The sequence below is a fragment of the Bacillus rossius genome, chromosome 6, assembly GCF_032445375.1.
Source record: "Bacillus rossius redtenbacheri isolate Brsri chromosome 6, Brsri_v3, whole genome shotgun sequence".
NCBI classification, from domain to species: domain Eukaryota; kingdom Metazoa; phylum Arthropoda; class Insecta; order Phasmatodea; family Bacillidae; genus Bacillus; species Bacillus rossius.
The window spans coordinates 17,511,063-17,538,548 of NC_086334.1; the positions used below are offsets into that span (position 1 = coordinate 17,511,063).

At 36.8% G+C, this 27,486-nt stretch overlaps 1 protein-coding gene across 5 annotated transcripts; it reads left to right on the forward strand.

Annotated features, from left to right (window-relative positions):
- The first annotated feature begins 4,984 nt into the window (after positions 1-4,984).
- LOC134532735 (arginine/serine-rich coiled-coil protein 2) lies at positions 4,985-25,592 on the forward strand. Of its 5 annotated transcripts, XM_063369535.1 has the most exons (8): positions 5,165-5,317; positions 5,514-5,598; positions 13,830-13,906; positions 16,094-16,332; positions 18,558-19,861; positions 20,627-20,850; positions 21,663-21,825; positions 23,388-25,592. In XM_063369535.1, exons 3-8 carry the CDS (start codon positions 13,838-13,840, stop codon positions 23,543-23,545), a joined length of 2,157 nt encoding a protein of 718 aa, XP_063225605.1. In that variant the 5' UTR covers positions 5,165-5,317; positions 5,514-5,598; positions 13,830-13,837; the 3' UTR covers positions 23,546-25,592. The 5 variants fall into 5 exon arrangements, with proteins under 5 accessions (XP_063225606.1, XP_063225607.1, XP_063225605.1 ...); XM_063369536.1 differs by lacking the exon at positions 13,830-13,906 and having other exon boundaries at positions 4,985-5,317; XM_063369537.1 differs by lacking the exon at positions 13,830-13,906 and having other exon boundaries at positions 5,030-5,317; positions 20,627-20,838.
- The last annotated feature ends 1,894 nt before the right edge of the window (positions 25,593-27,486 follow it).

Below are 27,486 nucleotides of genomic sequence, written 5' to 3' on the forward strand. Positions count from 1 at the left end.
TTCTTCTCTTGTCTACTCAGGTTTTCGCGGGTTTGCTTTTAATCGCTGTTCGGCTCGCCTGACTCGGGTGGGCCATGGCCAGGGGTGTGTTCCGTTAGCGGGAGCGTATACTGGCGGGTGCAGGTCGGGCTCTGGGGTGGTCGTCGGCCGGACGACGTCACCAGTATACACTTAATAATCTACCTAAATATTTACAATAATAACATATATAAAATAACTATGATACATTGTCTCTTTATATTTACACTTCCATCTGGTGACGAGTGGTAGCACTACCAGGGCCATGGCTGGAGTGTTGCGCCGCGGACAGGATTGTGACCCGGGTTTTTTGTTTAATAAAGAGGAGGTACGACGTCATCTTGTGAAGAGTTTGTAAAAATTAGGGTAATTACTGGGCTCCCTTAATTACTCGTCTTTACGCGAGGGGCACTCGAGCCCTCAGTAATTACCGCAATTTACCTTTGTGGTACGGAGTGGCGGGAAGCTCACTTGACTCCGACCGGGTGGCTAGGGGCGCGCTTCGTTAGCGGGACTAAGTACGGGCGGTCGCAAGTCGGGCTTGAAGACGGCCTCCGGCCGGACGACGTCAAGGCTATGGTCAGCTCGTCTCTGAGAAATGGTAACAGCTTGACCAGAGCTGCTGTATGCAGTTTTAGGCATGAAGTGAAGTAACGTTACAGGCCTGGGATGTGCCTGTAAGCGAGGGAAATTTCAAACTGTCAGCCAACAAAGTCTTAGATCTGCAAAAGATCAGATACGTCTCTGGGAAAGGTGCTTCAGACTACTGGCACAAAGTTTAACTAAGGGGAGTACACCAGACTAACAAAGTGTAAATCGCCCAAAGTAACCAAATTATAAAGAAAAATAAAATTTCCAAAAATAATTTAAATTATATAAAATTAGAAGAAAAAAAACGTGTCGAAATTCCTAATTCCCGGCACAGTGTCAACATTTCAAAGCAATTTGTGAAGAACTTTTCGGAGATAGCTATTTTGTACAAACAAACATTTACATTTATATTAATATAGATTTTATAATAACATTTTCTATTCTTTTAATTTCACAATTTTTGCAGACTTCAGAAAATGTGTCGGTACATCCGGCGCCCACTTCGCCCCTGCCGATACTCACTCACCAAAAACCTAGTTAAGAGGTTACGTGCTCCAATGCCTTGCTCTGGATACACTTCTGTGCACATGTTATAAATTTATTTGAAGTATTATTTAGACACCTGCTTTAACAAACTGCAGGTTAGTTGAGGACCAGCTTCCGAACCAAGCCAAACTTTTACCTTTTATTAAAAACACAATACACATGCATACCTACATTATATGGGCTTCATTACCAGAACATCTGCCAACACAGTTGGTACGTTAAGAGCTTTAACCAGCTGCACCATAGAGTTGAAAAATTATACTGATTACATAAAAAGTCATTAGTTACTTTAGAGATGTTAGTGTTGCATTATTACTGTTTCCCAAAATACAACACAAATTGGTGTTTTGCGTGATGAACTTTACAAGTCTACATCGGTGCAGAACAGGCTTGCATTGGCTGAGTAAAAATTTTAAAGCTCAAATAGGTGAGAATAAATATCGTCCGCCGCCGCTTTTCATCACCGGGGCGAAGCCCCTCAGCGCGGGGGAGGTACAAGCCTTTTGAGGGGCTCTTGTCCACCCTTTTGGTCCTCTTACAGGTGCGTGAGGGTGAGAGGGGGAAAAGCCGCCTCCTCCTCTCGTCTGTCAGTTGTCATTCTGAGCCTGCAGCGTAAACCCAGCGGATTATCTTGGAGAGAGAGTGTGTCGCCACTCCCTGCCTTGGCACCCTTTTGATTCACCCCCACTCCCTGCCCACAATGGGAGAAGGTGTGGGCAGGCGTCCCCACCTGCCCAGTCCCTGGTAGTGTGAACGATTTTGAATATTGTGGGTCTGATTTTGTCAAGTCTGTAAACAGGTGTATTTATTTGGGGGTAAAAAAAAAAACAATATGCAGGCATTTATTCTCCAAATGCGCGGGTTTAACTTGATGTCATTCTTAAAATTAGCAAGAAGTGATTTAAAGAATTATTCAGTAAATGAAGATAAAATGGTATCTGTTTTTTTTTGAGTCAAAAGAAGCATATGACAGGTCAGCTACATTATATATTTTTTAAAACATTGTGGATGGTTGGTTATATTAGGTAAGTGTAGTTACATTAAAAATACTGTAAAATCATTTTATGGTTGCTTAGCAAATAACTATTTAATATGTAGCTATCCAGCGCTAGGAAACCGTTTACATGATTTCACAGTATCTTTAATGTAGCTATCCTAACCAAATCAACCGTCCACAATGATTAAAGTATTTATAATGTAGCTAACCTAACCTAAATAACCATTAGTAGGTATACTTTTTATCAACACCGCCATATTTATTTACAATGAACAAAAAAACACCCGAAGATGCACGATCGGGAGTTTGGCTCCCTCGTCTGTGAAAAGAAGGTTACCACCCCCCCCCCCCTTCAAAAAAAAAGCATAAAATTTACCAATTCAAGTTTATTTACTATCAGTTTATGAAACAGCATATTATGCAACAAAATACTGCGGTTTTTTTTCATATTAAATTAAAAAACAATGGTTGTTGCAGTCTGTTATAAACACCTTAATAAAACATTATTTATAGTTTACTGTATATTGTTAAAAAAGTTTTAAATCTATTTCTAAAATATTTGGTTCAAAGCCTATTTTTAAGCGCACTGCAATAGTTAAAATAAAATAACATTTCCCTTTGACATGTGTTCTAGAAGATTGAATCATTACCGTACAGTGGCGTAGCCAGGATTTGTGTATGGGGGGTGTTAAGAAGCATGCCGCCCCCCCCCCCTTCCGAAATAAAGCTTGCGGTCCGGGGGTTCTCCCCCGGAAAAATTTGGATTTTAATTTGTAAAGTAGTGCTATTTGTGCAGTTTTCGGTACTTAAGTTTAAATATTGTAATGGTAAAAATTTTATTAATTTTAATATGAAATTTGTATGAGTGATGAATAAGTAATTAATTAAAGATTTGGTGCTAAGGAGGGGGTTTGAACCCCTAACCCCCCCCCCCCATCTGTCAGCGCCCCTGTTACCGTATGTTGAACTAAATTTTACCATTCCTCAAAAATTTTCGTCATATTTTTTTTTTTCACCGCAAAAACTGGCGCTCTGGGCAAATACTTGGTTGTCCCATTTCTAAATCGGGGTTTACTTGGTTGTAATTTTTATTTCAATTATGTTGTTGACTCCCATATCTTATTGTGTAAGGTAAGGCTTGGTCTCACACACCGAGTTGGTCAGTTCAATTTCTTGTCAATACTGTTATTTGAGGGGTTTTGCTGAACTACCATAGTTAACTTGGATTTGTTGTTGGTTAACAAATTTTCTAACCACATATTAACTAACATTTTTATTTCTGTTGTAAAAGGCCAAGCAAGTGATCTAATTATGAACACTTGCATATTTTTTTTATAGCTTTTAGATAACTTTAAGTCTCCCACCCATTCGGGAACACACACGGTGCGCAAAGCAACAGGAAAAGCAACGCGATCTCAAAACTACTTATCCGAGTGAAGCCTGCTTACGAAAAACATTTAAGAATTCGCAGAGGGCCGAAAGTACTTTCGGATTAAATATGACGCCGTCCCTACTACTTCCTTTGAATTTTACGTGATTTAATTATTGTTCGGGATCTCAGGGTAGGTTCGGCCTTGTGACTAGAGGTAGCGGTTCAACGCAGTAGGGCCCCCCGAGCTGTTATGGCCACTCGGGACGCCTGAAAGAGAACACGAAAATACTGAGTTTGTGTTCGTTACTGTACTGAGTCTCCCTATCCCAGCTACGAATCAGTGTATTATGCTGCTGTGATGTGATACCAGCTAGGGACCCCTACAACCACGAACTTCGCCAACGGTCCTAGTGGGCCACTCAAGGGCAATGCACCCACGAAACCCAAAATTGGTTAGACGCTGAGCTAACCTGGCGCCCTCTCGGAACACAATTTGAATCAGAGCCAGTTTTCCCGCTAGGATAAGCGCCCGGTCTCGAACACGAGAACCCGGACGGCGGCAAGCTTAAAACTCGAGCTAACATTTTAGAGGTTTGGAGATTTAAAAATTGCCATTTCCATTAAAATTCTCGTAAATGTTGATTGGTGCTCCTTTTCTTATTTATCGTACGATTGACAACTTTCTCACATACGATAACTCGTCCCAGCTATTTAAAACTCACATTCATAATGAATGGGACATGCAGTTGTGACTAAGTCAATAATCCAACACTAAACTTTATACAGTTCTGTATGAGGACATTCATATCAGTCAAAATATTATTTTTAATACCAAACCACTCAATATATCCGTCCGCTCCTTCCCACTGATTCCCATCGCCACAACCGCTCTCCTCTATAAATTGGGTATTGATACCCCAGTTTGTACCTGGCTGCCTGGGCAAATGGGCTGGGCTGACAAGTGAAGTCTCTTGCCCCTGGGGGCGTACACGCCCCTGGTAACAATAACTCAGGTGTGGCCAACAAAAAATGCGGGCCTTAAGGCCCAAGCGCCCAACCAGCACATGGTTGAATCTTTCTGCCCTACCCAAATCTTCTTACTTGGACCTTTTTCTCTCTTATCAAGTAGATTTCTTGCTTGCTTTAATGCATGTTTATTTGATCCCCGCATGACCCACCCCAGGGTTTTCCCTGTGTCTATTCAGGTTTTACTTGGGTTACTTTAGTTAGCCTTTAGGTTAGGCAACCAAAGGTTCGTCAGCCATGGCTGCAATTGCAGCCATGACTGGCCAATAAACCCCAATTAGCACACAATGCATGCGCCCTTGTTCTGCATGGTTAAAACCCCGCATGGTAGATTGTATAGGCTTCGGCCTGAGACACACTTAGATTAACTTAGGCTAGGAAAAAAAATTAGCTTGTAACTGTGGGGCCTAACTGGTGTATCTTAATCACTTGTTATTCGAATGGCAACTTTTGCCCAATAGTCAGAATCTCTATCGGGCGCTCTGTGCTTTATCTTCGCCGTTCCCATTATCGTATCTATAAGTAATTATTCCTCATTTGAATTACCTTCTCCTTCTCAAAACTTGGCTGATTTCTTGCTGTAGAAAATAAATAAGATTTAGTGGCGAAAAAAAAGAAGGTTTTTCCAGGTCTATTGCTTATTCACTAAACCTCGCATCTATGACAGAATCCATGTTTTTCCTTGCGAAAAAAAAAATTGTGTCCGACTTGGTTTTGTATTTCAGGTTGGAAATTTGCGTTATTTGGGATTTATTTGGTGACATATGGTAAGTAATTTACGTTATTATTTGCAGTAACTTAACATACTAGGTTGTTTCAAAGGATGTTTTTGAATTATTTGCACATATAAAGTTTTCTTACCGATTTCATAAGATCTTGATGTTTAGTTCAGAAGTAAATATTTAAATTAAAACTTGTAATAAAGTTAACATAGAAAATATAATCACAGTTGCTTATTTTCAGGTATTTAATGTCTTACGTTTAAAATGGGATAACAACAATGGATGAAGATATAAATTATGACAATGTCAAAATGGACATGAGTGAGGTAGGCCTTCTTTACTGTTGACATGTAAATATTAGCTTTGTATTGTGGTTTGTGCGTACTTATTAATATGGTATTATAATTTTATTTATTTCGTGTTAGTTTGTACGAACTTTGCAATTATCTATGAATTATTTAATTTAAAAGCTGCTGAAGATTGATTATATTATCTGCAGCCTGAATAAGGTAATTATCGGACGTCGCGGCTTTTTAGTATAAAAACGGAATTCATGGTTTTCACAAATTACTTACGTACCTAAATTTACCCTAAAGGGATGGTTTCTAATTCCTACTTGTTTGTGAAAAATAATAGTTGGTAAATATGTATTGTACGGATTAGCGCCAAAAAAAATCGTACAAATATGAAATAACTTTCATTATATGCTATCTTACGTCCTCTCTTCAGAACCGCCTGCGGAGATAAAAAATTCCAATTACTTTAGGAGATATCGAATTTTTTAATCTTCATTTTTTGGCGATTTTTTTTAAAAAAAATTTAAAAATCCGAAAATACCTTTATTCTGTGCTCTTAAACTTCCTCTTTTCATTAAACCCGGCTGAGATAAGAAATTCCAAATACTTTTGGAGATATCGAATTTTTTAATTTTCATCCTGTGAACTCGTGCGGCGATAACGGTTGCTTGTTTACAAGTATCATTTTTTTTTTTTTTTGCGATGTTCCCAAACGGAGAAACCTAAGATGCACATAAAGTTCTGCCATTCCCGATTACACCCGAACAATTCACCTTCGGCCAACCTCGGGTTTATTTATTAATATTTCTGTGTTTATTTTAATGTAGCTATACTAACGTAACCTAACTAACCATCCAAATGGTTTTAAAGTGTTTTAATGTAGCTAACCTATCCGACCACTTTTAATATTTCAATTCATTTTTCCTGCGCAAAAATAAATAAATCCCGAGGTTGGCCGAAGGTGAATATTCGGGTGTAATCGGCAATGGCAGAACTTTATGTGGATCTTAGGACTCTCACGTGAACGAATACATCATGTAAAAAGAAACTTACGTGAGTTTATTCTGTTCATCCTTTTTCCCGGTTTGTTAGGTCAGGTCAGCTACATTATAAATACTTTAAAACTAAACAACCAATAAAATTAATTTTATTATTTTTAATGTCTGTTCACTTTCAAAGTATTTATAATGTAGCTGACCTGACCTAATCTACCTTTGTCCCATTTTGTTAGGTCAGGTCAGTTACATTATAAATACTTAAAACTATACAACATGTAAAATAAATTGATATAATTTTTAATTTCGGTTTATTTTGAAGTATTTATAATGTAACTAACCTTACCTAATGGAAAATTTCTGTTATTTAGACATTCACGCGCACACGGAAAAATATAAAATGGCGACGGTCAAATTAATACACACGTCTGGTATAGCAAAATAAGAACGGCCATATCTCCAAAAGTATTTGGAATTTTTTATCTCCGCAGGCGGTTCTGAAAAGAGGACGTAAGATAGCATATAATGAAAGTTATTTCATATTTGTAAGATTTTTTTTGGCGCTAATCCGTACAATACATATTTACCAATGTGTTTTTTTAGTACTGAAGACGTCCCTAAATTTCCGCTGAAAACATGTTTTCTTAATCCCTACTGGTTCATGAAAAATAACAGTTTAAAGCTTATATTACAATACCCGTGTATTCAAACTGCAGCTGCAAATAATTGTTTACAGTGATCGAGTATAACTTTGTTTAGCACAAATGGAGGATTAAAATATATGTTAATTCTTCCATTTCTTATATTGAAGTTTATCTTTGGATACTGAAGGCTTGATTGTGTGATACATGAACTTGCTGTTTTAATTCAGTATGTTGAAATATCTTGTACATTAAAAAAAAATATTGTCATGTAATAATGAATTATGATCGTAAGTAAAATATAAAGGTTTTTTTTTCCAACCTACAATCATAATTTTTTTTTATTTCATAATTTATTTTATGTGTAGGATCTTCCGATGTAATGAATTAAAACAGCAAGCATCATGTACCACAGGATCAAGCCAACAAGGTCATGAGATCAGGATCAAGCCTTCAGGATCGAGGGATAAACTTGGATACATGAAACACCAGCAATATTAAATACAGAATATCAGATGGCTGTAATCAAAGAATTTATTGGAAATACTGCAAAATTCAATGTCAGCTGCTTCAGTGTACAGCACTTATTTCTCACAGGAAATAAATAACATCAACAAAAATTCCTTAAATTGCAATACAGTTGCTATTTCAACAAATTTTCATTATTACACTACCTACATCGACTAAAGATTTAAAAAAAAAAAAAAAACTTACATGAGTAAATAATGAATATTGACGATTTCATGAATACCAAGGTATTGTAATGTAAGCTGTAAACTGTTATTATTTCACAAACCAGTCAAAATTAAGAAACCTTCCTTTCAGGGTTAATTCAGGAACCTCGCTAGTTTATGGGAAACATACATTCCTATTTATCCTGGGTAAACAATGAATGGCGGCTGCAGCGTAAAAGCACAGGTATTGTAATGTAAGATATAAATTTTTTTTTTTACAAACTAATTGGAATTACGAAACCGTCCCTTCGGATTAAATTTAGGGTTGTGTGTATTGTGTGAAAACCATGTTTTCCATTTTTTTTCTTTTGTTCCAAAAAAAGTGACGTCTGATATTCACCCTGGATCATCCATCTTTTTCTGTGCAAATTACCGGTGTCTAAAGATTTATAAAAATTTTAACCAGTATATCATCTACTGTGGAGACCTTGAAAAATAAAACAGAGGGTAATTTTTTTATGTCGAGGCTTTTCTGTAAATATGAAAATATAATTCTGAAAATGGTGTTTTCCACTATTTCAGACATTCCTTATTTTATCCTGAAAACAGTGTTTATAAATTCCTACTGGTTTCTGAGATGGCTGTTGATAAGTTAAATTATAATATTACAATATACCTGTGCATGATGTGGCTGCCATAATTTTTTGCTATAATTGCATTGCCAATCCTGTGATTCTGCATTTATAACGATGTGTATATTTTGTATTTGGATGTTTTGATGCAGTGGAAGGTCAATAAAAGTTAAAAATATTGTTAGTCCCTACTGTGCATCCAAACCCATGTGTCATTCCTTTTTTTCAGCACTTTGTAGGTATGGAGAGTTGACTTGCGATAGCACGTAATGGCCATCTTAATTTTTGATATAATACCTCTATTTACTAAAGTATTCCAAAACATACTCACAGACCCATCCAGGAAACATAAAATTCACAACATTTTATTCCGAGGCCCTTTGGTGCATGTTTGTTTTTTTTATCTGTATTTTCTCTCTGTTCAATTAATATCACCTCATTTAGGATTTTAATTTTAAATTCCATTTACAGGGTAGGCCTGTTTGGTTAGAAGTTTTTTGCTGATTGGTTAAAACACTGGTAATTTTGAAGGATAGACACATATCTGAAAATTAAAAATATAAAATTTGCAAAATTTAGTAGATAACATTTCAAGGTTTGGTGTAAATATTACAAATTTGTGAGAATGGTTGGTTAGGTTATCTACATTAAGAATACATTTAAAATTTGCAGACGGTTGGTTAGGTTAACTTAGCTACATATAAAAAATTTTAAAATTGTGGGTGGTTGGTTAGGTTAGTATAGCAAAATTATTTTATAGCTTTTGTAATGTAGCTAACCTAACCTAACCAACCGTTCACACAATTTCAAAGTATTTTAATTGTAGCCAGCTTAACTTTATTTACCATCCACACTATTTCAAAGTATTTTTTTAACGTATCTTGATGATTCTCTAATTTCCCTATAGTATGTGCTGCCGATGTTGCGAACGGCGAATTTTAGGTGAACTTTGGAACTGTTCGGGCCACGGAATGGACTGATGTGAATCTTTGGTGTCTCAAGTTGCTACACTAAACCACAATGGTGGCGGCCACGTCACTGCACAATTTACTTGATTTAGTGGCATTCCATGCCAGATCATCCAGGGTGTCCACCCCCACACACTTCAGATTTTGATGAAATTTGGTACATGGTTTTTTCAGAGAAATATAAGAACCCTTATTTTTCATTTTTGGGAATATTGACTCCAGTTTGGAATTTAAAGCCCTTCAAAGTTTTCCGCTTGTTTGGTGGAATCTTTTTAATCCGTAACCAAATTTGAGACACATCTTGCTTCAGCTTACATTTGTAATAACTGTTATTAATGTAGAATTGTGAAGTCATCCTACTTATTCAGAATATTACGTAGATTTCAAACATCACTAGTAAAATGTAATTAAATGTCCAGAAGTACGTGCAATTTATGTTAGAAGTGGAAAAAATGAATTACCAAAAATGTAAACATCAGTTCAGTAATCCTATTATAACTTTTTTCTACTGTGCGCTTCAACAAGTTATCGGGATTGTTTAATCTATGACTGTTAATGTTTGTGTGTTGACATGTATCTGGTTTTATTTATTTATTTTTTATATGTTATTTGCTTTGGATTTTCTGACTGAAGTGGGTAAAACCAACAGTTTTTTTTATAATCTACAATGGTTACCAGTTTATATGAAAAGTGTAGTGTAGGTCTTTTTATGAAATATTTTAGCATATAAATATACACACAGACAAGAAGATTATTCTTAATTTTACTGAACTTCTTGATGAAGAAGAAGAAATTCTGCTTTGGAGGATAGATGTATTCACACTACATTCAAATTCAAGTATATGTTCACACCACTATGCAGCACTCATTAAATATTATGGGGAAGCTTTTAAAAAATGTAGTAACCCAGCAAAGAAACATAAAAGGTCTACGCTATAAAAAGTGGCATAAGACCTATATTTCTTCAAATGGCCAAAGATGCGTAAAGGAAAGTTAGTGTTTTGTTAGTTTCTGGACAAAAGCTGTGTTCCAACTGTAGGACAACGTTATTTCAAGAACAAGTGTTTGAAAATTCACATAATTAATCTAACAAAGAGGAAGTCCCAGTCACACATTTACACCTAAGAAGGAAGACCTTAGTTACACTACGCCATTAGAAAAGGAAGATTTGTATTTAAGCATGAGTACTCTTGATGTATCACCCTTAAAACTAAAAGGACTTTCAAAGCGTTCAAAATTAGTGTACGGTAAAATAAAGATAGCTGAAGTCAAAAGTAAAATAAAATCAAAAGTAGCAGCAGTTTTGAAGACACCAGAAAATGAATTGCAGTCTGAAGGAAGTACTGATGAAGACTTAACTGAAGAGTCAGTTATTAAGAGGAGTGCAAGTGACTTAAATTTTCTAATCACTCAGACGAAAGAAAAATTGAGATATGCAACATCCTTGTCACGAAAGAAAATTTCAACAGAATTCAATGTTTCCGAGTACATAGCAGGAAAATCATGCCAGTTGGTAATAATAATAATAATAATAATAATAATAATAATAATAATAAAAAAGAATTTTTTCATATCCTGAGCCTTTGCAAGGTCGAAAAATTTCTGCTGAAGTTGTTGAAAAGGTTACTAATTTTTATTAAGCAAATGAAAACAGCAGGCTTATGCCAGATGTCAAAGATATTTAATGTACACAAAAATGTATGAACAAAAGCACCTAATACTCTGCAATGTTAAGGAACTACACACAGCATAACAGAGAGAAATTTTCTTGTTTTAAAGTAGGATTTTCTAATTTCTGTTAGCTGCGGCCGAAATGGTGTGTCACTGTTGGTCAGCCAGGTACACATTCTGTCTTTGTATGCTCAATACACCAGAATCCAATACTTCTTTTAAGTGCTATGAATTTAGAAAAATCAAAGCTAAAGGACCTTATCAATACTGGTATGTGATAGTGAAAAGCATGATTGCATATTAAGAATATGTCCCAACTGTCCAAATTATGAAAACGTACAAGAGTACATAAGAAATATTTTTACTGACTTTGATGATGAAAATGAAATTCAGTTTTCACAGTGGGTAACTACTGATTACAGCCATGTTAGTACTTCCTTTATGTGAGTTTATTGACCTGCTTTTGAAGAAACTGGCGGCTTTAATACCACACTCATTCGTCTCTAAACAGCAGTCAAACTATGTGAAATATAGGAAATAAAACATTCAGCCAAATAAAATACTATTTTTCACTGACTTTGCTGAAAACTATTCTTTTGTTATCCAAGACGAAATTCAGTCATATCATTGGGTGCGTTGTGCGGGTACATTACATTCAGTAATTCTGTACTTAGAAAGGATGGAGAAACAAGTAATATGTCTTTGTGCTTTATCTCAATTACCTAAACCTTGATGTTCTCTTTTTATTTGAGGTTCGGAGCAATTGAGCTTACTAATTCATGAAGAATTTCTTAATATTAATCAAGTTGAGAATATCACAGATGGTAGTGCAGCACAATACGAGAATTTTAAAAGTTCGGTCAACCTCTGCTATCACTTGGAAGATTTTGATTTAAAACCTTGGATTTTTAATGCAACAAGTCATTGTAAAACAGCTTGTGATGGTGTTGAATGATGTGTTAAAAGGACAGTATATAAGAGTGAGACTGCAAAGACTGTATAAAGATAAAATTTTGACAAATGAGCAGATGTTTCAATTTTGCAGTGAATACTTGACTAAAATTAAGTTTCAGCTGATCAGATAAGATGACATTCACGCAGTGGAAGAAAAGCTTAACAAGCATTTCTCAGAGTTGACAACTGTGCCTGGAACAAGTTCCTTGCACTATTTAATCCTAGTATATAAAACTATAATAGCAGCTAAGCGAATTAGCTTTGATGAGAATTTTTCATTACAGTACTCTTTGACTGAAAAAAACTGAGAGCCTCAAAATTAAAAACAATTTGTGTGTTCAGTTTATGATGTTAAGTGTTATACCTATTTGGTTAGTGCTTGAAAAAGAAGAAGATGCAATGATTAAGTGTATGCATCCTCACTGACCAGCTAAAATTTTTTACTGGCCAGAACATCGTAATAATGGCCAGGAAGATTCATGCTGGGTGCAATTAGTCAACATTATTTGCACTGTTGATGTTCCAGAACTTGGTACTCAGGTTGGAAGGGTGCATTATAATTGACATCCATGAGTGAGAGAAAAATTACATCAAAATACTCAAAATGGAATCAGCTTCTTCATAGATTAAATTGATAAAGAACTTAAAGTAGGCCTTCTTAAAGTATGTACAACATCAAGTGACACTGGTATTGTAATTTAAAAAAAAAAAAAAAGCAATTTTTATGAGTACAGTTTGCAGGCCTAAGTTTGACTACTATAATTCTGTAATTTTATTTATATAAACTTATGTACTGTATGAATGTCCGTTTAACAAAATTCTATCCACTAAACATTTCTTTAGGTAGGGTGAGGGTGAGAAGGTAAATATCCAAAAATTTTGTTTCATAATTTTGTAGCACATTTTGTGCTCTTTCTAATGGTACCAAGTCAGAGATTGTAAAGATTAATATTAAAAAAATTATAATAGGATTACTGAATTGATGTTTACAAATTTTGGTAATTCATTTTTCCCACTTCTAACAAATAGCACATACTTCTGGGCATTTAATTACATTTTACAATTGAAATCTAAGTAAGTTTCTGAATAAGTATGGTGAATTTCATGATTCTACATTAATAACTGTTATTACAAACATAAGTTGAAGCAAGATGTTTCACTCGACTTTGGTTTTCCACCAAACAGTGGGAAATTTTGAAGGGTTTTAAATTCCAAACTAGAGCAAATATTCCCAAAATGAAAAATATGGTTTCTGACAATACCATGTACCAAATTTCATCCAAATCTGAGATGGTGGAGAACTTAATAATTTCTAACGATTTTTCCATTTTAAGTGAAAGATTGACCTTTTTATTTCACTCTGTTTAATTTTTGGTCTCTGCACTAATCACTGCCATGTGGATTTGGATGATAGTTTTCACCTAGTGTTCGGCAGCAGTTGGCATTTCACCTGGTTCTTTAAATTTTAGTTGTAGGTTGTGTTTTTACTTAAGTTGTAAACTAAGCATACTGTGGAAATTGCTGCAGATTGTGTATTGGTAGGTATTTGCATAGATACATGCTATCCTTACTTGATAAACATCTAAGTGGTATGTCAAAAAAACAAGTGAGATGATGTAAGAAAGGTGGGAGAAAAAAAAAGAAATTTTTGTAATATCGGAAATGTTTGTAAAGATCAAAAAATATTAACACGCTCTGTTAAATATACTACCATGTGCATGGACAGTGGTGCCAATGCCATCGCACGGCGAGATCTCGTGCAAAGCACCACCGCTCACGCCTACGTACCAACACTGCGAATGGGTGAGTACCGTAAGAAGTGGTTATTTAAGCCCTGTGCAAGTAAGTGATACTTTACCATTTTACCTATACTTAGTGATAAAGGATAGTGTCTGAGAAGGTTATTGTGTGTATTTGGAAATGTTTGTGTTGAAGCGGCCCATCGCCTCGTATGTCGCTACGTCACAGTCTTCCCACCCCTCTCTCCTCTCTCCACCTTCCCCAGAGAGTTTATTTCCCCCTCCTGCTCTTTTCAGCTTCCCCGCCGAAGCTCTCCGACCGCAGCGCGCTCTATGCGGGGCTATATAAGCAGCCGTCGGCTGTGCCCCGGGGTCTCTTCTCTTTAGCTTAGCATACTTTAAGCATGTAATCAGTTAGCTTGTTAGGCTAGGACGGCACCGTGGGAGACTTCGCTTCATGAAGGGCTTTAATGAATTTCTCTTTGTGTGGGCACGAGATGGCCGTGTGTAAAGTAAGTTATACAGTCGTGGGATCCCAGTGAGTAACAAATAGTTCATCTTTCGCCATCATGCAGGGTTATGCTAGGTTTGTCTGGGACCCCGACTTTTTCGCCTTAATTAAGTTTTTTCTGTAACATGTTTTCTTACGCGGTTTGCATCGCCGCTTTTCACGCTCGTTGCTTGGGCTTGTCTGACAGTTTCTCATTTTCGTTTGTGGTATGTGCTTTAATTATTGCTTTAGGCACCTTAAGTGCTCTCGTCATGGGTTTCCTGCCAGTGTGACGTTTTTGCTGTTTTCCGCCCTTTTGGCTTTGCGTACTACCACGTGTAAGGTAAGCGCTCCCACGGGCCGACATCTGGATAGGGACATATTACACTGTTCACTATGAACTGTTTTTGGCCACTTCTGCTATAAGCATCAGTCTGTCCCCTGATATGTTTTTTTTCTTATATATTTTAGAGTTAACGTGTTTATCGTAGCACTGCGCGGCGCTTTTTTATTGTTTCTAGTTTGCATGTAGTATGCGCCATATGTTACCCCAGGCATTCGTAATGTGTACCTTTCTTCCTTTTTGTACTTCATACTAGTCAACATTGTCAAACGTGAATTGTAACTACTTTTATAGCGCAGTATATCGCGCTGAGTTATTGTACTTGCTTATAATCTTTGTGGGACCTGAGCTCCCCGCACTCTTGTCTTACTTAACATGCAAAGATCTAATGTCTACTTGTTTGGAGCCTGACTGTCCAACGTCAAACTTGTTATCAAACAAAAGAATAAAAAGAAATTATCAAATGTATGCAGATCCGAATGTGATATCCGACTTATATGTTTTATTTATTTATTTTAATATACTGTTTTTGGTCTTAATTTGAAAGATTTTTTCGGTAAACTTGTTCCTTTATATTTTGTGGGTGTTTTATGATTTAAAGTGTCAAACTGTTCAGCATGTAAAATTTTTGTGTAGTTACATTTATCATATACATAAGGTACCAATAGACTATTCACTTTTGCATGGTACACAATGATAATATTTTCACTTTATGTCCACAGAATTGGAAATAAATGCTTAAAAGGGGTTACTTTTTTCTGGATCTGCGTAACACCATAGTTAAATGTACATAAAAGTAAATATCATAAATGCCATTTTATTAAACTATGCATCTTCATTTTACATTTTTAATCATTGGCATGTTATTGGAAAACACAACTTTGAAAGTATAAATTATTTTCATATTGTCGAAGCACTTCAATAATATAAAACTTCTATGAAATATAATTATGAACTAAGAAATTTCATAGAATTAATTTCTTACTTGTTGCCTTGAACTAACAGCATATTTAGTGTATTCAAGTTTTTGGTTATATAGCTAGTGGATAACATTGTTTTTTTTTTTTTGTTCCAGTTATAATATTTTTAATTGCTGGTATAATTTTAGCATATGTAGTTTTTCCTTTGATATTATGATTTTTTATTGGAGAACAAAATAAAAATACACACTTTTTTTTCCTATTTATAAAATGTTTTACACGGTTATTTTTGATTTTTTTTTACATTAAATATTTTTAGTCCAGTAAATGTTGTCTTTCATGGTTCTTTGCGAGTTTATGAATAGCAGAATTTTTTTGGCTCTGTCCTCGTGTGTTGAGAAATGGGTTGGCACATGTACGAAGTAGTGAAGCTATGCTCATGGAAGCCTTGTCATTTCCTGTGATATATGTGATGCATTGTCCCATAACTCTGCTCAGGACTCTGACAGCGACCGCCGGTCAGCCTCCAGCGATGGGAGCATCAGTAGGAAGTCCTCGCGCTCCTCGAGGTCTTCACGGTCGTCCATGTCCCGCAGTGACGACAGCTCGTTGAGAAGTGACGATGAGAACCGCAGCTGCAGAGCTGGGAGTGAAGCTCGTTCACCAACTGGTGGCTGCGAAAATTTTGAACCTAGCGAAGGGAGAGACGTCGAAATTGAGTGCAGCCACACTGTTGGGTATGTAATGATTGTGTTTGTATGTATTTTATATCTTAAGGCTCAGTCTCACACCCGATGTTGAAATTGTTGTTTTTTCGTTATCACTTTTATCTAAGAGCTAGTTTGAAATTTTAACTTTAGTACCTCCCTTGCATTTGTTTGTTCTGCCACAAAAATATTTTCAACAGATATTCTCTTAGTGTTAATATAATGAGTATAAAAGAGTGGGCAAGTGATGATTATTACAAACACCTTTTACACCCATGATATTACACTTGGTGAATATCTGTTAAAATATTTGTGGCAGAACAACAAATAGGAAGGAGGTTTCAGAGTTAAAATTTCAGAAATAGCCCTTAGACAAAAGTAATGGCAAAGAAACAAAATCAACATGGAGCGTGAGACATAGCCTTTGTTGTTTCATTGTTTGTTTGGCACTCAACCTTCTATAAATTTTAGACAGATTTAGAATATTCATTTTTTGATGATGTTATTAAAAAAGACTACAGTAATCTTTACTTATTTTACTTTGAATGGTCAGTTTATGAAATTTCTCATTTTTTTTATTCATCATCTGGAAATGAGTTAGGTATGCATGACACAATTTTGAGGAGACACGTGTCATTGCAAATGGCTTTTACATTAAAAGGAACTTAAATTCATATATTTTTTTCTTTCAGTTGAAATGAAAAGGCTCACTTAAGTTATTACATATATCCATGAAATATTTTAACATTTACCTGCTTAGGTATTATTATGAGAACATTGAAAACAATATGAAGTGGTTATAGTTCTTTTTTATATTTAATTTTTTTTTTTTTAATTTTATTGAAAGTCTCTTCATTTTCTCTCAAATTGTATAAAAATGCTCCAGACACCCATATAAATAATTCCTCCCAGAATATTTTTAGTAATGTTGTTGTGGTTTAAATTTTCTCACTTGATTATTCGGGGGGAAAAAAATTTTTAGAGCTTCCCTGCTCCAACGTACGTTATTCAGGCCGGCAGACTACTAGACAGCGTCCATGACTTGGACCGGGATAAGAATGCGAGGTTTTCCCGCTGGTGGAGAAGGGGGTAGGGAGGGTACTGAGGGCGGAAGTGTTGTTTTTGGCTGCCCCCTGATGACACACTGTGCCCCTACCTCACCCCTGGTGCACAGCTGGGCCAGGTGCCACCACCGAGGGAGATGAGAATCATCTTGAGACTAGATTTGCGGGTATGTGTTTAATCATAAGGATGGTTTACGAAGTATCAAAATAACAGGTTAAATGGATAACTGCTTGTGTGTTAATACACACACAGTAGCTAATTTGAAAAAAATAAATTTTGAAGAAGGAAACATTTTCTAGTACGTACAGAGATGCAAGAAACTTTGAATGATGGTGCCCTTTCTCTGATAACTGAAAAAATGTTCTGATGCTTTCGTTTAGGGGCTACCTGACGGAAATGACACATTTATTTTACTAATATTTCTTTGTATATGAGCCTGTTGATATTAGAGCTAAGTTTCAACTAAGATGAGGGTTCTTTGTACATTATGTAAACCAAGTAGCACAGCATTGCCTATGATTCATTCTTACGTATTAGGATTTCACTTTAATACTTTTGCTTTCCTTCCATGGTTAAAATTATGCCAGAGATGAGTTTTTTTTGTTATGATATTTTGTTATTTTAAGCATTGCAGTAGAGTCATTTGTCTGATCCTCACAAAAAAAAATCATTCAGCAACAAGATATTTTAAGTTATGAGCATAAACATAGTCTATTTTATGTTGCTCTTGAGTCTTCTGCAGATAATTAGTTACCTACCTTAACTGTATTTTGTCTTTTTTTTTTTTTAAAACATGATTTTTACATTCATGATTTGTTAAATAACATACTCATCCGACATTTTCTGTTGTCCGTCTTGTGCAGACTCATTTATATCAAATAAGCAAGACACTACTGTATATGTGTGTTTGAGTGTGCATATGTTAGTTTTGCCTATCTCGGAGACTGATACATACTTTTGATAATTTTCTGTGTTTTTCTAGTAATTTATTATGGAGTTATAAAAAAAATATTTTTAATAAACTTAAGTGTTGACTGGTAAATAAATAATTTTTTTGTTGTACTTTTACAAAATTTGTATTAAAAAATAAAGTAAGGTTGTTATATTTGTTGCATAAACCTTTTACTGTTAATAATACTGCTATGTTTTATTTATGCCCTGTGTATCTATTCAATAACATTCTCTTTCAGGCAAGATGATCAAGGCAGAGGAGGAAACCACTCAACAAGCCCACACAGTGAGAAGAGGCTGTCAATAAGTCCACGCGACAGGAGAAGCAGCTCTGACACGTCTTCTGAGAGCAGCGATGACTCAGTCGAGTCCTACGGAAAGAAACGGCATAGCCCAGACCGCACAGATGGGGAAAGTGAACACAGGCTACTGCCTCATTTACCAAAAGCGGATAGTCTCAGCCCACGGGAAATGGGTGGGCGGTCCAGCTGTCCAAGGGAAAAGTCAGTGGACAACTCTAGCAGCCCCAATGAGAAGCAGAGGAAACGCTCTAGAAGTCCCAGCAATAAACATACCGCCAGAAGATCTCGTAGTCCGAGCCGCAGTAAAGCGAAAAGAGCGAGGAGCCCTCTGCGTGGGAAACCAAGGCGTTCCAGGAGCCCTGTTGATCACAGAACTCACTATCCCAGGTCACCTGACAAGAACAGGGGTCATCACGGTGGCTCCTACACGGATAGAAGGAAGTCCTCCAGGAGTCCTAGAAGGAAGACCCAACGAATAAGTCCTGCTAGAAAAAGTAAGAAACGATCAAGTAGTAGAAACAGAAGATCTTCTAGTCCACGTGATACTAAAAGAAAGTCTAATGTCTCGCATGACAGAAATCTGAATAGAAAGTCACACAGCCCTCGCAATACAAAGGGGAGCAGAGCTAAAAGTCCATGCAACAAAGATAAACAATCAAGAAGTCCTGAAAGAACTGGAAATAAATTTGCAAAGCAGCCAGAAGGATCAATTAATGAGAAGAATGCTAGGAACTCCAGTCCGAGACAAGTGAAACAACTGCAGAGCCCCAAACAAGATGATTCTAACAAATTCAAATCGCGAAGCTCACGTGAAAGACATCTTAGGAGAAGATCTTGTAGCTCAAGCGATGAGGAGGCACGAAAGAATTTGCAGAGCTCGACTAGCAAAGACGAAAAGGATAGGAAACCTAGTCCTGTAAGTGTCAAAAGCGAGACAGTGCGCAGGGGTGAGAGAGATCGCAAACGTAGCCCTGGTGACAAAAAGCGGTCACGTTCACGCAGCCATGGTAATCGAAACTCTAAGCAAAAGCATTCTCCACCAGTTGAGGATTCTGCAAAGGCGTCACACAAGAGACGTCGTTCTTCATCTCGTCACAAGTCTCGATCGCCCCACTCGTCTTCACGCAGTAGGCATTCACTGCACAGGAGGAGAAGCCGGCCTCGTTCACGCAGCCGCGGGAGAGATGACAGCATGCCACGACACAGGCGACTATTCGAAAAAAAGCCCAGCAAGTTATCCAGTGAGTAACCTTTATACTTACCTTTGAGTGTGTGTTTACTTAAATGTGGTACAAATCACTATCACTAAAATTATTGTGATGCTTTGCAATAGGTATGTGCAAGAATTACATTCAGTCCCAACAAGATATAAATTAGAACCCCCAAAAAAAAATTAAATTGTGATTTAAAATTTAATTTATCATTTACAATAGTTGTAAATTCAGTATTATAGTTATATGACTATATAAGAACCTTTGCACAGAGATATGTATTAGAATAATTGTTAGAGAAAAATGGTGCACAGAAAATATTAGAAATATTTTCTAATTCTATTGTTGTATGCTTTCTATTTTTAACAAGATTTTTTCCCCCAGTGTTCTGCTCTTGGTTTTGTATGTTTTAATTCTTCATGCACTATTTTCCATGTTGAAAACCCTCGTAATGCTATCTTTTTACTCCTCTCACATTGGAAATTTGACATTTATTTTCAATCAAATTTAAGGATAGTATTTAAACTACTGTTGCTACTTCTGAATTTGTTTAAAATCCTGTATTTATATACACACACAGACAGACACACAGATATATATATACTGTACACACTGTAATACTGTTTGTGTTACACTGTAAGGAGTATTGCAGAACCATGTGTACATGGAAGAACAGCGCTGAAAGCCAGATAAGTCTGGCACAGTTGGAGATAACGTGATGTGGTGACAGTTGGAATGGTGCTGCCTGCTGGGATGATCGGCAGCGGGGGGTGTGCGTGCGTGTGCGTGTTGCAGTCCTGGAAAAGCTGGGCATAGAGCTGCGCCCCGCGGCGGTGGGGCCCACCGTCACGCCCCAGCAGCTGCTGCAGCAGACGTTCGAGCAGCAGAAGCAGCAGGTCGAGTCCAGCACGGGCATCGAGCTGCCCAGCTACTACAACCCCGCCGCGGTCAACCCTGCCCGCTACGTGGAGCAGATACAGAAGCGCCGGCTCTTGTGGGGGAACAAGGTCGGTGGTGCGGTACGTTGCGAGGTGCTGGCATCCACTTGGCACATTAAGACTTGTCTTAGTTGTCAATTTTTGTTAGAATGCACTGTGTATCTCTAACCATGGACGTAGATCCCTGGGGACCCACTCTTCCGCTTGCAAAATCGTAAGTTTGAAACTGGTATGATAAACATATCACGCAGAACCCCCCCCCCCCTGTAAATCTTTCAGATTTTTAACCCTGACTCCAGCAATTGCAGATTTAAGTAATAAAATAATGTAATCAAGTTTCTCTTTACATGTTTAAAAAATATTTATCTTTGACATTTTTAAAACAATTGTTTCAAAACAATAACAAACATGACAGTCAAAACCTTTGCCGCATTCCCGCTTGCTGTTATTTTATATTTTCAACCAATCATTTGCTGACATTTGTGTACTTTGTGAGACTATTCAACGTGTAGTATACCATTTCCCTCATTGCTGGAAGCATCTATAAACACACACGTTCTGAATGGGAAAATTAACATAAAAGTATATGTAAGTGATCAAGGAAAAAATTATTTAAACTGTACTTTGCGGGAACGTCTTAAGCAAGTTCTACTGTACTTGTGTTTAGGAGAGACCAATAATAAAAAAACCATATATATTATTTGAAGATGTAACAATTTACTTTTTTAATTCATCCACGTCTGTAGACTAATAATGATTTTTCTTCCTCTAATTAAAAAAAGTTTTAAATGCAACCATTATTTACATAGGCTGCACCAATGGTAAATTTTATTTGAAAGCCAGAGTTGGCAGGTGCGAGGAGATGGTAGACGACCTCTGCGTCGGTGCTGCAGGACAAGAAGCCGGAGGCAGGCGAGGCGGCGGCGGCGGCCGCTGCAGAGAGCGCCCCATCCCTGTCCAACAACCAGTGGGAGGCCACGACATTCGCCCGGGACCAGGACGGCAAAATGACCGCCAAGTTCAAGCGCCTGATGGGCATTAAGGAGACTGCTGCCAGTGAGTTTGCCTTACTCCTCTCCTTTGGTTTGCAGCCATCATTTTTTATTCTTAAGTGGATTCCTATAGTTGAACAAATTATGACTTGGTGGTGTCTACAACATGATCTATCAGCTTTGCTTAAAAGTTATTTTTGGGTTATTTTTCCAAAATGCACAAATTTAACGTAATACTACAACGAACGCATGTCTGAGAAGTAAATAACCAAAACAGAAAATTTGAGATGTGTACAGCGGTAGTAAAGAATTGTACCTGACGGGATGGCGTGACCAGGTACAACTGTGCCAGCTGCAAGCAGGGTTGTCGAGAGGGAGGGATCAAAATTCTCAGGGTCCCGGTTTGTTTACTAGAATTTTTTTAATGCTTGGATTTACCCTGATAAGATGAACATTACAAATGTATTAATAGAATTCATAGGAAATCTCATAAAATGTGATATATGCAGATCACGTTTGCAGTAGGTATGGCCACAGTCTTTAGATTTTGTTAAATAAAAAAGTTTTATTTTAAATAATAGGGTAGAGATGGAAGGGGCCCATGAAAATTATCTGCCAGGGTCCTTTGTTTCTTTCTATGGCCTGGCAGTATCTAAGATCCCTTTCTGTAATGCGGCCTTTACCAACATCATGAAGTGAACAGCGCTTGTGAGCCCATTATCTGTTATTTGAAATTCTGTATACGTAATACATCATTATGTCCAAACAATTTTTCATTTTTATGTACATGCAAATGTGTGTTTGCATTTGTATGTGAAACAACCACGACCGCAACCAGAACCAAGCAATAACAAAGAAAGCGTTGTCAAAGTGCTTAATCTTCTTTACCTCTGCTGTGATATGTAGTAGTTATGACCCATGTCAAATAAGTTATAATTTTAATGAAATCAGTGCTGAATTTACTTTAGAGCTTGTTAAAAAAATGCATTGCATTTCACCCTGTTTATGCTAATTTTGGTGACAATAAGTGGTCAAATATGATTTTTTTATGAACATTATTAAAATAAATTTATATTCACATTTGAAAACTTGTCAATTTCTTGCCAGAGACAACTGTCACTAACTTGATGTGGAAAGTGGCATATTTGGACTTACAGTAACGAAGGGGAGAGAGGGTCAGTGGGTCAAAAATATTTATTACTACCCCCTCTGTTATGATCCTATTCCCAAGAACCGTGAGGGGTCTTACTGTAATTTGTGAGACCACTAGGGGCTTGAAAATAGGAAAACGTCGTTCATACATGTACTACTTACTCCGATAAGAAACTAGGACTTGAAGCAGTAATAAATGGAGGGACTTGTTGACCAGCAGTAGAACAGTTATAAATATAATATTATGTCACATAGAAATAGGGACCATTGAAAGTAAAGTGTGACGTACATAACACCTTGCAGGTTTTGGGAAGTATAGCAAAAAAAACTTAGGTTTGTTAAAAGGTGAACTTATGTAAAAGTATTAGAACAATTGCGTCTGTCTATGAAGTATAAAAAGCTGAAGTGTGTTACACAGGAAATTTTGTAAGTGGGAACTTGTTGCGAGGGTAAACCAGTGTTGCTTTGTTCCAGCTACCGCTGCAGCGACGAGTGTGGACAGCAACACCTTGCTGCAGAAGCAAGAAGAGCTCTTCACGTCAATGGAAATGCAATACGAAGTTGCACGCTTGGCGACTCATTCTCAGCGCGGCGTTGGCCTGGGCTACGGAATATTCCAGTACCCGCGATAGCGCACGGACCGCGGCGTCCGCTACCCTCGTTCCTGAGTAGCTGTTGTGGACTTCTTCTCCGGCTTTGTGTTGTTCCTGTTCAGTTACACAGTGGCTTACACAATTCAAAACGTGCCTGTAAGCACAAACTCTCGTGTTGTATCTGTGGCCTTCACCCGTGTTTGGTGCATGTGGAAAGCTATTTGCAGGCACTGGTTTCGAGATTAGAGTAGGGTGCTAGGAAGTATTAAGTGGATTAACTTGAGCTGACATTATTTAAGTGTGTACATTATAAAAGTCAAGGCAGCGGGGTAGTACTTCCAATCTCTTTACTAAAAACCTTGTTCTATGTGCGGAAGCCCATATGAGCTGTATAGAAGATAAAATAAAATCTGTGAAATCATATGTACGTACTTGTGAATTAAATTATTTGTTAGCAGTTATAGAAAACTGGCGTGTCACATTTTTTTAAGTGGAGATTAAAAAATTGTATAAGATTGAAGAGGGTGTAAAAAAGAGCACTAACTAGTTGTAAAATAAAAAATGTAAAAAAAAATACTGCAGGTAATAAATGAACCTAGAGAGTTGTTAATCATGGGGTGTTAAGTAGTGTTCTGTTGGACGTGCTTGATGTACGCATTACCAGCCAAAGAATCCGGAAACTAAGGAAAAGTGCATTGTGATACTGTCAATTTCTACCAGACCAAGGAAAATTTGTCACCTACGTGAGATAAAAAGTTATTGAAAACTCTTAACAGGGTTCAATGGCGATTTATGTGATTGTTGTGAAACATGGTGAAGACGTGCAAAATGGAAATATCTGCTACCCAAAATAAAAACTTATGCAAAATGTGGAATTGTCATCTCTTTGTTGATAGAATTGTGTAAGTGATTATATTATGTGTAAAAAAAAAAAAATGGCAAGACAATTGAAAGTAAATACACGTAATGAATGACTTTAAAAACTGCTGGTTATCTGTTCAGCATTATCTATTTACACATGCAGAATTCTTTCATATGTTATCCAGGGGCTATAAAGAATTTTATGGGTCGAAATTTTTGCAAGGGTAAGGTTGTAAGTTGTGTCATTTGTGCTATGTCTGATAACTGAAGATCAAGTTGTACCTAATTGCTAGCCAAATCACAGTAAATTACTTATGAAGTTTACAGTTCGTTTTGCCTCTTACCGCCTTGAAATATTATCTACTATCTATTCTTAAAAATATTTTAAAAAGTTATTTATTCATCAACTTGTATATTAATTTCAGGTGATGTTGAGAACATACGGATACATACAGTAAGTCCTCTATTTACGTCGTACCGATTTACGTAGTTTCGGATTAACGTCGCTAATGTTTGAGTACTCACGTTTCAATTTAAGTTGTCGCAGATTCACAATAACGTAGTTTACAATGACCGTAAATCTTTATTTTAACCAAAACACCGTATATAATTCGTTTATAATTCTTTGTTTCCTTCGGTAGTTAATTTATGCTATGTAGCATAAGCTACACGTTCACCGCCTTATCTTATCATACATCATGAGGGACGCTTCCTGCTCTCCGCGCGGTGATGCAATACTACCAGCCCGCCTGCTCGGCCACCCACGTATCTCGCACGTAGAAGTGTTATCTACTTCCCGCAACGACACAGCATTTTCTCCTACCCCTTCCGGCCGACCTTGGGCCGTGGCCGGCCGGTGGCATGAAACATGGCTCATTTTGCGTCGTTTCTATTTACGTTGTGGTTTTCAGGAACGTAACCCCGACGTAAACCGAGGACTTACTGTATGTGATGAACTTCACTCAGTAACGAAACTGAAAAAATTATAATTTATGAATTCTACCAAAACAAAACTTCAAAATAAACTGTGTTCAGTGATGTGGTAGAATTGTTGATAGTAGCACCTGTGGTATCAGTAATGTGCATCATTAAAATTTGTGCAATGTTTTGTTTTATAGGAGTGCGAATGTTGCTGAATTGCAAATGTATTTTTGTCACTTCATGTGTTTTTCTTTGATGTCAAAATTTTTGTTTGAAATCATAATTAAAAGTTTTTCCAACATTATTTTACCCGTAGCTTCATTTTGTATTGTACCACCATGATAACATTTGAATTAACAATGTTAATTTTTCATTGTGCAGGATTTTATACATGTTTATTGCATCAAAAGTAGAGGAACTCTTTGCACCAACTGGAATTTCTTCTTTTGTTAATTCTGGCCTCTTTCATCACTTCGCTGGAACTAAGGAAATATTTGGATTGACATGAAAAAGTCTTTAGGCTCAGCATCACCTTCCTCGATGAATGTTTTGTTTTTTGCTAGTTTCAGTTATTATAAAGTAAAATTACAGAATTAATTCAATTTAATAGGGTTTTACGTGACACGGTTATGCACAGAGGCTTTAGGTGGCGAGGCAGCCAAGATTACCATGGGCTTCAGCCACTTGGGTACCAACCCACTGCTTAGAAATTTGAGCCGTGCAGTGTTGGGATTGAAGGATTCTGAGTGGGATGTGTCAACGATCACAACCACAGCGATTGGGACTGTGAAAATCTGAAACATTAATTTGTATGTTATGATTAAACTAGTTAATACTACCATATACCTTAATTAGGGCTCTGAAAGTACACAAAAAAACATTCAATATTTGTGAATAATATTTTATTTTATTCAATGCTTAAAATTCTTTAAATTATTAAGTGAGACTTGTTTAGGAAATAAACTTAATGAAATATGTGACAGGTATGAAAGGTAAGTTGGTTGATTTACAAATTTGTATTCATTTTCTGCTTCATAATGTATGTAGTCTTATAAATGTAAGAAATATTTTGGTGCTTTTGATTTTAAATACTTGTGTTTAATCAGTTTTATCAAAAAACAATTCTTAAACTTAACATTTTATGGGTTTAAGAAAATTGTATTTCCAAAAAATTGTTTATCACTTTTTTGTCCCATAAATATATACTATTTTTTTTATGAAGAGAGATATCAAAATTTATACAAAAAACTTTTTTCAAAATAAATTTTTGATAATGACCAGTTATAACTGCAAGAAATAAAAAAATGGGGTTAGGGGACAAAATAATATAAACTCCTTTAGTAAGAATGCCATCTAACCAGTTCTAATTGTTTAAAAACTTACGGTGTCATCTAAACAAAATTTTAAAACTTTTTTTGATAAGTCAAACCATTGTTACAAGGGGTTCAAATGATTGTAATAATAATACAAAAAAAAAAATTATAATTGTTTAGCCATCTTGTATATCAAATTCATTATTATTCCCTGCAAACTTAAAAATTATCTTCAAATTTCATCTAAAATAATACTTTATACCACCAACCAATAGTGTAAGGGATTGAAGAAAACATTCTGCGTTAGTCGGGGCATCTAGCGCAGACTAACTCTAAACTCGTGGGAAAAAAAAACCCTTGTATCTAGCGGCAGGATTCTGATCTTGCACGAAATTTGTTAATTTCATGAGCTACACGCGTCAGTTTGACGTACCTCCGTGCCTCTGGGCAGTGGCGTAGCCAGGATTTGTGTATGGGGGGTAGTAAGAAGCATGCCACTCCCCCCCCCCCCCCCCCCCGTATTAAAGCGGGGGGGTCCGGGGGTCCTTCCCCGGGAAAATTTGGATTTTAAGGTGTAAAATAGTGCTATTTTAGCAGTTTTTGGTACTTAAATTTAAATATTGTAATGGTAAAAATTTTATTAATTTTAATATGAAATTTGTTTGAGTGATGAATAAGAAATTAATTAAAGATTTAGTGCTAGGGGGGGGTGGTTCAACCCCTAACCCCCCCCCCCCCCCCCGGCTTTGCCCCTGCCTCTGGGTGGAAGCCCGGATCACAGCCCTGTCCGCAGCGCGCCGCGGCTTTAGGAATGAGCAGTGCCCCGGCGTCCTGGTCTCCAGTCCCGTGCGAGCCACCTTCAAGGCTAGGCACGGTCGCAAGACA